The sequence below is a fragment of the Belonocnema kinseyi genome, chromosome 3 (genome assembly GCF_010883055.1).
Source record: "Belonocnema kinseyi isolate 2016_QV_RU_SX_M_011 chromosome 3, B_treatae_v1, whole genome shotgun sequence".
Classification (NCBI taxonomy): Eukaryota; Metazoa; Arthropoda; class Insecta; order Hymenoptera; family Cynipidae; genus Belonocnema; species Belonocnema kinseyi.
The window spans coordinates 15,911,177-15,924,288 of NC_046659.1; the positions used below are offsets into that span (position 1 = coordinate 15,911,177).

General features: G+C 34.5%; 1 protein-coding gene across 16 annotated transcripts in view; it reads right to left on the reverse strand.

The window, feature by feature from the left end:
• The window catches only part of LOC117170335 (furin-like protease 1), a 1,188,597-nt gene that overhangs the window by 1,125,493 nt on the left and 49,992 nt on the right, over window positions 1-13,112 (reverse strand). For all 16 annotated transcript variants that reach the window (XR_004466767.1, XR_004466766.1, XM_033357070.1 and 13 more), the window contains one exon: window positions 2,760-3,969. Coding sequence is in view for 14 of the 16 variants with exons in the window: in XM_033357070.1 (XP_033212961.1) it covers window positions 2,760-2,918 (159 nt within the window). In the remaining 2 variants the exon portion in view is untranslated. The remainder of the gene's footprint in view (window positions 1-2,759; window positions 3,970-13,112) is intronic.

Sequence of the window (13,112 nt, forward strand, 5' to 3'; positions counted from 1 at the left end):
TATTGAAGCCCTTCAGAAGATTAAAAATTTTTTTCGAAGTGCACTAATCCCTCTCATCCTGTCTCCTCTCATGTTGTGTTCCCTATTGTACTGTCCAACGGATTACGTCTCGTTCTGTCCTAACAGAACTTTCGTAAACAGGACCGTGCTTAGAATGTGTTCTTATGATTTCAAACTTCATCCTAATTTTTTGTGCATAGTTATATTTCACACATAAAAATACGTTTGGTTTTTTTTTAATTATATAAATATAAGATTGAAATTTGACCAATCTGATTTTTTCAATTACAAATAAATTGATCGAATTCCTTTGTTGAATTATTTGTTCAATTATATAATCAAAGATTTTTCATTCGTCAGCAAATCAAACATATAATTTGTGCTTCAGACACCAATTTATTTGATTAAAAATCCATAAATAAATAAATTTATTTAAATTTACATATAAATTAAAGTGTAATAAATTTCTATAATTGACTTTGATTACCATTATTAAAACTTAAAGTTACGAATACAAATTATTGATATTAATCAAAGTCTATTATTAATGTTAATTAAATGCACTGTTTATATTTTGATTTTTGCAACATGGCGTGATATGTATCGGAAATGCGCGCAAACAAGGAATTTCGGGAACGCCTGCACGGCCCTGATTCTACGCTCTGATTCGCCAGTGCCTTCCTATTACATAATGGACAGTACGAGAGGACTTGGTTCCCGAATCGGGACAAGATGAGAGGGATTACTGTATATTGTATTTATTTGAATACGATGTCTCTGAAGGGAAGGATATCCCTTGAATTTTTTAAGCTTCTATATAAAATCCTGCATTGTAGCGTTGACTGCCCCTTTACCTACTTAACCAAAAATCTTTTGAAATTCCTCAAAATCATTCCCGTTCACAGACACTCTTTTATATTAAAACGTCGAACGTAAACTTATTATACTAGTTTTCGTGTTCATGGACTAGCTGAAAAATATGTACTGAGTAGTAGATTTTGAGTTGAATTATGCTGAGTCAATAAATTTAAATTACGTTCAATTGTATACTTGAACGGTTAGTATTTACGGAAAATTTCGTAATATTTCTATATTTTTCCTGTATATTCTATATTTTATATATCTACAATTTTGTTCGAATTCTGTGAAAATCTACATTTTGTTTTTAATTATTTTTGAATCTTTTCAAAACCTAAAAATATATCTTCGACTAATAAGTGTTCAATTGTCATTTATTCATCAAAATTGAACAATTTCACTTACAAATTAATTTTTTTTAATAGAACAATTAAAATTGTAACGTGCAAAGTTTAAATTTAGCTCTATAAAGTGTTGACGATTTAAGGCTTTCTATTTCAAAGTATTAAATTTTAAATTGTTTAGCTTTGAATATGTTATTTACAAGTGGTCGCTTTAAACGACTCTTCAAGTATTGCGACCGATAAAATAATTGTGTACTTCTGCTACAGTTCAATTAAAAAGTCATGAATTAATTTATATATATATTTACAGTTGACCGAATAAAAACTATTTTTATTAACAAATTTCAATTTCAATAGTTTTTAAATTTTATTTGTTTAAGCCTTTTATGCTGCATTTTAAAATTATATAAATCAAAAATGTACACATAAGACTTTAAAATTTTTCATATGAAGGTTTCAGATCCTACGCTTTGTAAACTGAATGATATCCGAATTGAAAAATTAACAATTGAACTTAACATTTAAAAAAGGTTGAAAGCGAACTTTTTTTAAATTCGTACATCATTTTTTTTTAATAGAGAAGATAGAAGGATAGAGAGATTATTTTAAATTGATCTTTCGTTTAAAAATTTAAAAAAAACTGTTCAAAAACTTAATGTAATATCATTTTCCGGTCATAAAAAATTCCATGGAATTTCATAGTTGTTCGTTTTAGCGGCCGCCGTGTAAATGTTTAAAAAGGTAAAATGAAAAATCTTTAAATCAACAAAAAACATCCGCGATGAACCGTGCACGTGTACGTATATTAACTGATGTTTTTTAGTTGTTTTTTAGTAATTTTAATTCATGCCACAAACAACGTTAGAAATGCCTTCCACGTGTAGAAATAGCTTTACACACAGCAGTGATTTTTCGTGCGGGACGAGTACTAGGGTCGATCTGTGAATTCATCTTTAAGGGGGAGTATATAATATATGATGTAATTAGGTGAAATTTTAGCCATCAAAATTAATCTCTTATTTTATTAATTATTCGAAGAATGCTCCCCTTCGTCACGTGGCACGGTACTCCAAGGGCCTTTTTTAAATTATATTTGATAGTTTAGGAATAATTCATCATCGTGTATTTTCCTTTTCTTATGATCTTGCTGCAGCTGGTTGGAAACCTTGCATGCCTCCAGAGCCAGGGATGCCTTCGGATCTTCGTCCCTAGGCTTTCGGAATAAACTTACTCGCATTGGAGTTATAAGTTGGTCTGCACCAGTAATCCTTATTAGGGAGGAAGTCATCTTATATCCCCTAACAGGTCTCTTGACGTTACGGTACTGGACGAACAGCCAGCCTTCTCAAGACCATTAAAGTTATTGTTTTTAGAGTTTTCACATATTTGAGTGAAGGGCGTGGTTAAGTGAAAATAAGTTTCAATAGAAATTTATTGTTACAAGGCATGCAAAATGATGGCAGTAAGACTTTGGCCTAGATCGGCTTCACGGGTAAATCTTACTCTATACGGTGCCATGCCCACTGGGTTAATTGTGAATGTAAAGAAGAGACTAACCTTGTCGAGATACCGAAATCCATGATCCTGGGCAACTTTCAGGGCTACTTCCTGTCCTCCTTCAATATGTGCAGCCCATTGATTCGTATAGGCCCTGGTATGATTTTCTCTAGTTAAAAACAACAGAGTCAAAATTAAAACCCACATGGTACACATCATCGTTTCCACTGGCACTATCACATTCACTATGAACAACGGTGTTCTACCTACTTATGCGTAGGGGGACTAGACTGTATATCATGTACGTCATTAATTAAATAACTAAACTTTTACAGTATCTTCTGATCACGATTGCGTCAATATTGTTTCTATGTTTGTTTTGTGCATGTACTATCTGTCACTTTAACGTCTACGACAGTGATCTGGTTATCTTGTACACAAACAGAGACCATGACACATTGAATAGCTGCATATATGAGAACCACTAGAAAAATCGAAGACACAATCGTTTTTAGGACTGAAGCGGTAAAAGTCTTTTATCTCAGCAAGGTTACGAAAGAAAGGAAGACTTTGATGAGTGTATAAATAAAAAGTGATTAGTGCTAAGAGATTCCGCTATTCAAGTGACGTTGGCCGTCTCATCTGCTAGAAATCTTTTACTGAGTGATCCTTATTCACCCTTATACAAATCTTTACATTGCACACTTTATGCTTGCCTTTGTTTGATCTAAGCCTTTATTTCTTACAATTTCAAGTCAATGTCTATTCCACAAATGAAGGTCTTCACCTCGCACATGCATAGGATTTTGAATCACTCGTATCACGTTTACGGCGTCTTCATCATTCCCCAGTTTGATGCAAGCCCACTTGTTGCCTTAATTTTCCATTTTCGCCAACTGAGAAAAAAAGGGTGTTGTGGCGCATAATCGCTTAGGATATCTTTCAATGTCGAATGCGCTGAGACTCGTCCTAAGACGAAAATTATTTATCTGCGACTACTTGATTCGCTCGACATAGAATCGAGTAATGGGGTCTTCAACAATAAAAAGATGACAAAAGATAAGCAGACTAGATTTTTTTATATGTTGATATTTAAAAAAATGATCTAGTGCATAGCTCAAGAGAAAAAGTAGACTATGAAATTATACACGTTTGCATTAATGAAAGTACTGGCCGCCTTTGGTATGTTTAAAGTATTCCTATATCTCGCTTTCGTTTCTGCTAGTCTTATTTTCTTCCATCGAAAGCCGCTCCTGCTTTAAACCATAATCTGAAAACAATCACAAAATTTTTCTATTAAAATAGCGAAATCTTTTATTACTAAGTGAGAGTTTTACTTGTACTGAAATTATTAATTAAACAGTTTAGAATAAAAGGAAAAAATAAATAATCAATGGCATACATTGATCATCTTCCTGCTTGATATTGAGAATAATTTGTCTCAAGTTTCCAAGTGTTTCAACCAAAACATTTTCAACGTCGAATTGCAGAATTTTGCAAATTGCAACTAGCTTTTTTAAGCCAGGACCGAGTGTTTAATTTAGCGACCCAATATTTATAAAATTGAAAGGTTTCAAATGAACTTGTAATAATTTAATTTTTAAATCTAAATTTATAAAAATTGTAGTTTATTTTTGGATTTGTGCTACTAAGCGCGACTAAAATATATTTCCCAACGGCACTATATTCAAGTTTTCCAGTTTGAAAGCATAATTAATTTAGTACGTTCTATGTTCATAAAAGTGCAGACAGTTCATAAAAATATATAAAATTGTACAAACTAAATAAAACATAGAAATGTCTTAAGGTATATTTATTATGAAGGTAACTAAAGTGAACATTCAACGTTGCACTTGTAACAATTCGTACTTAATGATTCGCAGAGCTACTAAAAAGTTTTTTCGGTTCGTTTCGCAACTCTCGAGTCAACTGACACTTTCTCAGGCTTTCTCAGGCCTCCTGCAACTTTATTACCTAGATTTAAAGGAATTTTTATTGCTTGTTGGAAAAACTCACTTTCATCTTTGAAACCTGGCTGAAATATAAAATCTGAACGGTGGCAGTATTTCAGTTATTCAGAAAAATAAAAAATAAATATTTCGATATATTCGCTTATTCATACAACGTGGGAACATATCGCCCACTTTAAAAGAGTATCCCTACTCAGGAAATTTAATTTATTCAGTATCTATTGGTAGCATATAAGTTTTTTATAACGGAAGCCTAGTGATGTTTGAACCTGCGACCTTAATGGAAACGAATCTGGACACCCTATCATCTCCTAGATGAAGTCAAATGATGCGACCCATCTTCCACTTGTAAGGTGGCAAGTTATCATCTTGAATGATAACCATTGACCCTGGTTCAATGCAAGTAGAAATTAACTTTGCCCCTTTGTGACGCTATTGGAGTTGACTCAGGTATTCCTCCTACCTATGCTGCCAAAAGTGCTGTAACATAAACTGAATGTGCTGGTAGTGATTGAGTTGATTTTGACGAATCAATTACAAATCGAGGTTTGAGTTTTCCGCTACTAAGACTCCAATAAGGGAATGACCAGGAACTAACAGGATGATATAATTAGGATCACTAGAAATTGCCAGGAAGGCACGGCAATTAAAACATGCCTCTACTAGGGTCAATAATATATACAAATCTTTAAGCGTGAGTCGTTTTTCCCCTATCACACTTTTTTAGTGTTTTTGTGTGTGTACTTACTGCATTTTTCCAAAGACCATAAAAATTTAGGACTTTTGGGGATAGCATATGCCAAACAATCCGTTCATTCGCTAAAAAATCCGTAAGAGCCACTTGAAATTCGCAATTTTACAAACATGAACCTAATTCTTTTAATTCATTACGAGCCCCCGCGAAATCAGTTCCACGGTTGGAGTGGGGATTTTTACATTTTCCTCGGCGAGAAACGTAACGATAGACACAATTTGCTTGACACCAAAGTATACGAAAATACAAATGTGAGCTTCACTCGCTGAGTGACTTCATAATTTTTCGACAACAAAAAAGTTTTTCATAACATGTTCTGGAACTATGAGCTGTGCTCTAAAGCACTTCACAAATTTTTCGATAACCTTTTTTTACAGCAATACATTTAATCCATCAACTGCTGGCGGTAACGTATGGTACAACGCGTTTTATCTCTTTTGAATTAGTTAAAATAGTTAGGTTTCAATTAGTCATTTGAACTATTAGTTATTTAATTAATTAGTTAAATTAGTAAGTTAGCCAATTAGTTTAAGTTAATTGAAGTAATATAGTTGACACATCGAAAGAGTTGAAAATGCGCAAAAAAAAATTCCGTAGCTGATGGATTAATGTTTTCACGATGATTCATTATTATATAAAGGAGGTGTTTAGGGTTTCCATCGTGGATGAGTATGACGATTGTAGCTCGAAGCTCCTCCTTTTTTATCATGTTTTTAGGTGATAAGGGCGAATATCGTGTCCTTAAATATGATATTACTGATTGAAATCCCGTGTGCAATAATTAAATGTGCTCGGGAACAATGATATTCAGAGTAAGCAAATTTCCTGGAGCTAAAATAACCGGGTGTTTTTGTTTGAAGGCTATGGGCGCATTAATTAGGCGACCACCCACTTTGGATCATCCAGCTGTGTCGATAAATGGATTCAATTTACACAATATGCTTTTGCTTTAATCCTGCTATAAGCATTAAAAATTCTTATATAGATTCCTATACAGGAACCTACATAGGATCCTATATGGGATCCTGCATAGGAACCTATGTGTTTCACCTATAGGAAATGACATAGGATTCTATATAGGTTCCTGTGTAGGATCCTATATAGGATCCTGTATATATTTCTGCATGGGACCATATCCAGAAGCGCAGTAGTATTCTATGGCATCTACGGCTGCGCAGAAGTTTTTTGGTCCTCCAGGAACACCTAGAGACATACGTACCATCAGGTACTATGAGGTACCATTAATTAGGTACCATCAGTTAGGTACCATCAGTTAGGTACCATTAGGCACCTTATTAGGGAGTTTACTATACAGGCACCTATATAGGATCCCATGTCCTTTCTTATAGGTGGCACCTATAGGTGAAACATATATGATCCTATGTACGATCCTATATAGGAACCTATATAGTAATTCTCAGTAGGGCAATACCCTAGCGGACCGAGTGAACGGAAAGGATGCTCTACAGCGTATCTTTATAGTATCCACATAGTATCCCTTCCGTATCATACAACACAAACTAAAAAAAATAGCACGATGGACATTTAACTTATTGCAGTTCGGATTCTACATCAAATTTTCCATTTAAATGTCTTGGAGTAATTTCAATAGTATTTTTGAAACGTTCAAAATTTAAAAAAATGTCATTAATTTCTGATGAAGGTGACTTGAAGCGCATGCATAATCGCTTCAGTAGTATGTTACCATTTGCGTCGCAGCCTTATTTTCTCAGGTTTCCACTGTATGTCGCTAGCACCCAACCAAAATTTTAAGTTACCGATGGATAAGGCCTATCAACTGCTACTAAAAGTAAATGTGATTGAAGCCACCTTTTGCCCGTGTAAAAAATAGGTATTATAATTTGTAATGTTTTTAACGCTGAAAAAAAAACGATTGCAATAACATCGTGACATTCTAATGGAAAATTTAACGTAGAATCCGAATTGCAACAAGATAAATGCCCATGTTGCTGTTTTTAAAGTATTTGTTGCATGATACGGAAAGGATACGCTCGCATTTTCCGTTTTAAAGTACAGGTGAAGTATCGACGTGATCTGCTTTTAGTGAAAGGGTTAGTTTTCCGTGGACTCTAATAACCAATCTCGTTCTTTCCATCAACGATCGTGATCTCGTAGATTTCCTGGCTCAGTTCCAAGAGAAACAAGGTCTTTTGGATTTTATTTATAAATGACATATTTACAATTATTGCCTCTAAGTTCTTGGATTTCACTCGTGCGGTTAGCGATAAATGATTTCCAGTGGCTAGGTGGCGATTTAATCGAATAGAGGGTGATTGTAGAATCAAACCAGAAATAACTTTCTTCAAATTTTAATTCCAACCTGAAAGTTCGTGTTTCCGTTAATCGTGAGAGAAGTAATGCAGCCTGAAGCTCAATACGAGGCACCGAGATTTTTTAAGAAGAATTTTCACACGTGAGACAACTAGACCCACCAAGCCGAAAAGACCGAAGATTTTTGAGGTAGTGGATGAAATACTTCGATTCGTTATTTTCTTGTCCAAGTTCCTTAACCAAATATTGAGTCTCTTGCGCTTCCGCTTTCCAGAATAATCCTGAAGTCCTAGGAATCTTATCAAATTAAGAAATTTGCTGTGATGTCGAAAAATACGTTTCGCAGGATAAGTCTCCTTGTTTTCTTCTCCAAATTTTCGCAAGGCTCGCATGGCTAAGTACAGAGCCAACGCGGTCTCGTATGCGATAGTTGTAAAGCGATGGTGACGAACTGAAAGAGATGGGTCCACTTTCCACAGAATTCCTTGAAATACCTGTTAGTTTTTACTAATTTTAATTGGACTATACACCTGTGCAATGTCAACAGATATGAGATGTTGACAAAAACGCAATATAATAGATATCAGATCATTTTTGACGACGGGACTAACTTGCTCGACGGTGAGTTGTAATCTTTCATCTGAATTCGTAATGGATTCTTTTTCAGAATCATATTCAGATTTTTCTTTAGGCTTAAAATTATCAAGATAAAGAAGGAAATTTTCTTTCCTATAGCATTTATTGCATGGATCGACGTAAAATTGCAGATTCCAATGACCAGGAGTTAAAAAATTAAAATGAAAATGCAATTTTCTAACTAGATCGCTCCTAGATTCAACCGAAAGCCTCCTTAATTTTTCACAAGTGTATAGTATGTAAAATTCCTGCCAGAAAGGGCATACTTTCTTAGTCGTAATGAGAAGTAATTCATTTAGAAAGCTTAGAATTTCCTATTTTTGTACCTGGTTTCTTTTAATTATTTCTATCATTTGATGCCGGCTTTTCAGTAATAGCCTGGTGCAAATATTCACAATGATTCTTCAGAAACGTAATCATATCTTCAACCGTTGTTTTTTGTTGAATCATATTGCTTTCTCACGCTTCTAAACTAGCCGTGTTTCTTCCATTCTGTTTTTGTTGCAAAATTAAATTTCGTGGTTAGCAAGGAAATAAGTAACTTATCCTGATCCCAATTTCTTCTACTATAGATTCTAATGTGTAAATGATTGTTCGCATAGTCAATTAGGTGTTTCAGAACATTGAAAAAAACCTTTGTTATCACAGCCAAATCAAAAAGAGCTTCACCATCAGAATGTACAAGTGACCTTGAATCTGCATGTCGATACAAAAGTCCTTGCCACGCTAGAGTGTAGTGACTATACTAAGAGTATAGACACGTTCTGCAAATGCTATCAGCATAGAATTTAAATCATGAAAATTTTGGATATTTAAACATCCTGATTAATCATGTACGATTGTCTTATATGGATCACGAATCCACTCCTTATTTGTAGATAAGGGTTGAGATTGTTGTTCGTGAGACGGAATTTTTACTTGGCCAGAAGTCGAGGCTGTCGCATTACTTAAGCGGATTGTTCTATAAATTCTGTAACACGTGAGACTATTACAAAATAAACATTTTCAAATTCGGAACGCTCACAAATTTCCAGATGCTCATTTCCCAGCACAATGAGTAGACTTGGAGTCTCACCCATCAAAGATATGTCCATCAGCTTCTCCATAATCCTCGTAGTCTTTACTGTCTATTTTTTTCACGTTCACAAAAGTTCAATTTCAAAATACTATTGAATTGTGGAATTATTTGTTTACGTAAAATCCGGTTACTCACTTACCATTTGGATTCTAGATCCGGTTTCTCAATTGATTAGAGATGCCTTAAAATATATGTATTATAAAGACATCTAAAGGTAGAATGATACAAAAGGCCCAATTCATTTCAAATCATACAGGCTGAACGCGTTTAGGCCACAGAATGATCTGCGAATGAAATATGTTGTTTCTCGAAGGATTTTGTATGACAGGTATTTCATCGATTTGCTAGAAAAATATTTCTGGCAAAGTTATAATTATTTGAACATTTAAGACTGGTAACCCATAACGCCACCATTTCGTGTGTTTTAAGAATTTTCCGAATACTGTTGTCAATTTCGAAAGAGAATGGAAAGAACTTGTAAACTCGAAAAGAAAAAGTGTGATATCTTTATCAGTTTAGAAACTGCAGTATTTTAAAGCGAAAATGGTAACTTTTTTTCATAAATTCCTGTGACTTGAACGTGTTCAGCTTACATGACTTGAAATTAAACCAGCCAAAAGTGAATATTTAAAGTTGGACTTTTCAGAGTTCGTATTTAAAGATTCACTAGAGCTACTGTATATTTCTTTCGATTTGTTTAATAACTCTGAGCCAACCACACTGCGTACAGTCCCATGTTAAAGAATATGAACTTAGGAAAGCAACGAAGTGGTGCCATCTAGTGGAGATAGAACAAACTACAGTTCTATTCCGGCAACCCGTCCACCTCACTCCACCACTCATACCATGCAAATTATAGTATATTTTTAAATTTAAATTTACAGGAAGAATAATTTACGTAAAAAACCATTTTATGCAATATAAAAAAACAAATAGCGCATGATCAAAAATACATAGAGTTTTTTTGATATTACATGAAATGGTTTGCTTGTGCAAATTATTCATCCCATAATTCTAAATGAACAAAATATTTAAACAGCGACATTAAGCCCAACACTTGAGTACCATCCAAAACAGATTGTTCTATTTTTCAGTTTAAAAATAAAAATAATCTAAATTTGCTTCAAAAAGAAAATGTAAATAATTTGGAGACGTGATTAATATAATCACTCACTCGTTATTTACATGTCCGCCATGTTCCTATATTCCTGATCTTCCCCTTCTACCACACAAGCATCAACACATACGCCATCTAGGGGAGATAGAAATCACTAAGAATCGTTCCAATTTTAGCCTTAAGACTGTACCTAGTTTTCAGACTCGTTATAATGTGGCACTCTCGTTCGGCCTATTTCAATTCCTCTTTTTTTGTTGTGTTGCTAGAAGTATCATTGACGTTCTGTTAGATTTCAGCTTGATAGCTTGACGTTTACTGAAGTGACGCCGTATTGTGTACATCTATCCTTGTGTGTGGTTTCGATTTTTCACCAAAAAAAGTGTCATCGACTTTATACAATGCTATCGTTATCCGTGAGCATTTTGCTAAAAACGAAACGAATACCATCCAGCAACCACCGAATTCAACTTTTTCCTGTTTGTTCGACTCAAAAAACCGCTCCGCGAAACGCGTTACAGCACCCGAGATGAGGTCATGGAAAAATCGAAGATGGCTCTGATGGCTATATCGCAAACCGAATATAAAAAATGTTTCGAAGATTGGATCAAGCGCTGGCATAAGTGCATGGCAGTCGATGGGGAGTACTTTGAAGGGGACAATATCAATTAGGATTAATAAACTTGTATTTTTGATTAAAAAATAAAGTCCTAAAACTTTTTGATATCGCAAGCAGTTGGGCTGGATGATTGTAGGCAGTGGAAGAATTTTTTTGTGTGATCTCTTATTTATGTGATATCAACAACCCAGCGTCCGTAATATCTTTATGTTAAATTTGTTAAAAAAGTTACTGTTACTAATCGAGAAGTTAGACAGCTAGAAAGGTTTCGGGTTCAACAGAGCAGAACTGTAACTTTTCATAAATCATTTATTCTATTGGATACGACTTTGTGAAACAGTTTACCTAAAGAAATAGTTGATGCAGATACAGTTATCTTTCAAAAGCAGAATTTCTAAAGATATGGAATAGTAATAATGTATTTTCAGCAATGCTTGAGTATCTAGTGTTAAGTATGTTCCTAATGTGTGTGTGTATATATATACACACATTAGGAACATACTTAACACTAGATACTTAAGCATTGCTGAAAATACATTTCTACTATTCCATATCTTTAGAAATTCTGCTTTTGAAAGATAACTGTATCTGCATCAACTATTTCTTTAGGTAAACTGTTTCACTAAGTCGTAGCCAATAGAATAAATGATTTATGAAAAGTTACAGTTCTGCTCTGTTGAACCCGAAACCTTTCTAGCTGTCTAACTTCTCGATTAGTAACAGTAACTTTTTAAACAAATTTAACATAAAGATATTACGGACGCTGGGTTTTTGATATCACATAAATAAGAGATCACACAAAAAAATTCTTCCACTGTCTACAATCATCCAGCCCAACTGCTTGCAATATGTTCAGCCCGTTTTATTTGAAGCCTAATTATTAATTTTGTGGATAAGGAATTCTTATTAAACTGTAGTTGTTGAAGCATAGCCTACACTCTTCTGGAGATGCTTCAGACCTCTTTATCCCAGGATAATGTAGAAGTTAGAATTATTCCCAGACTACCATCACTAATGACAATGGGTACCGCAATACAGTTCACTTGCACTGGTGGTAATAAAGCAACGTCTAGACTATTAATATACTGAGAACTACATAAAATTAAAACCCAAGTTTAAGTAGGATTTAGCTTAAGCTTATGAGTGTTTGTCCAATCACAAATACATTTATTATCTTGATTAATTAGGTCAATCGTCTCATTAACTTTATCCGGCATTGGATATAGATTTGCATATCATCCAAAAGAGCATATTCATGCAGAACTGTTCCACTGTAGTTAAATCATTAGTAAAAAGAATAAACAGCAGAGGCTCAACTGACTTCTGCGGAACTCCTTAGCCAATGTTACTCCATTTAGATCTTTCATTTTCCAATCCATTTACAGACTGTTCAAGAGCAAATAAATACGATGCTATCCATTTTAGCACAGATACCGAAAACCCATAGTTTTTTTATTTTATACAAGAGAAGCATATGTGGGACCATATCAAAAGCCTTGGTTAACTAAAAACAACCATATACAGTCTGTCAAGTTAAAGCGTGGGTGGCTTTACTCGCAGTCGGTAAGGTGTATCGACATGATTTTGGTGTCAAAATATTAAGAAGAGCTCCCTCTTTCATGCTTTTTGATTTAACATTCAGTTTGCTTTCAATTCTCATCTTGTTATGTAGGTGAATAGGTGCAATCTCCCAAACCCATGTTTCGAGAAACAACCCCAGAGATGCACTTTTACCGGATGTTTTACAGTCCGCTGCACTAATCTTGAGGTTGAATGTGTCCAGGCATGTGATGACGTCACGTAACCCCAAACAGAAGCCTCGTCAGTGAATATTACATACCTCGTCCGAATCTCGATCAACATTTTCCTGGGCCCACGCAAGTCGCTTTTCGATGTGCTTTTCACCAAGCAATGGTTTTTTCACTGTAGGGCGAAACTTTACGTCATTTG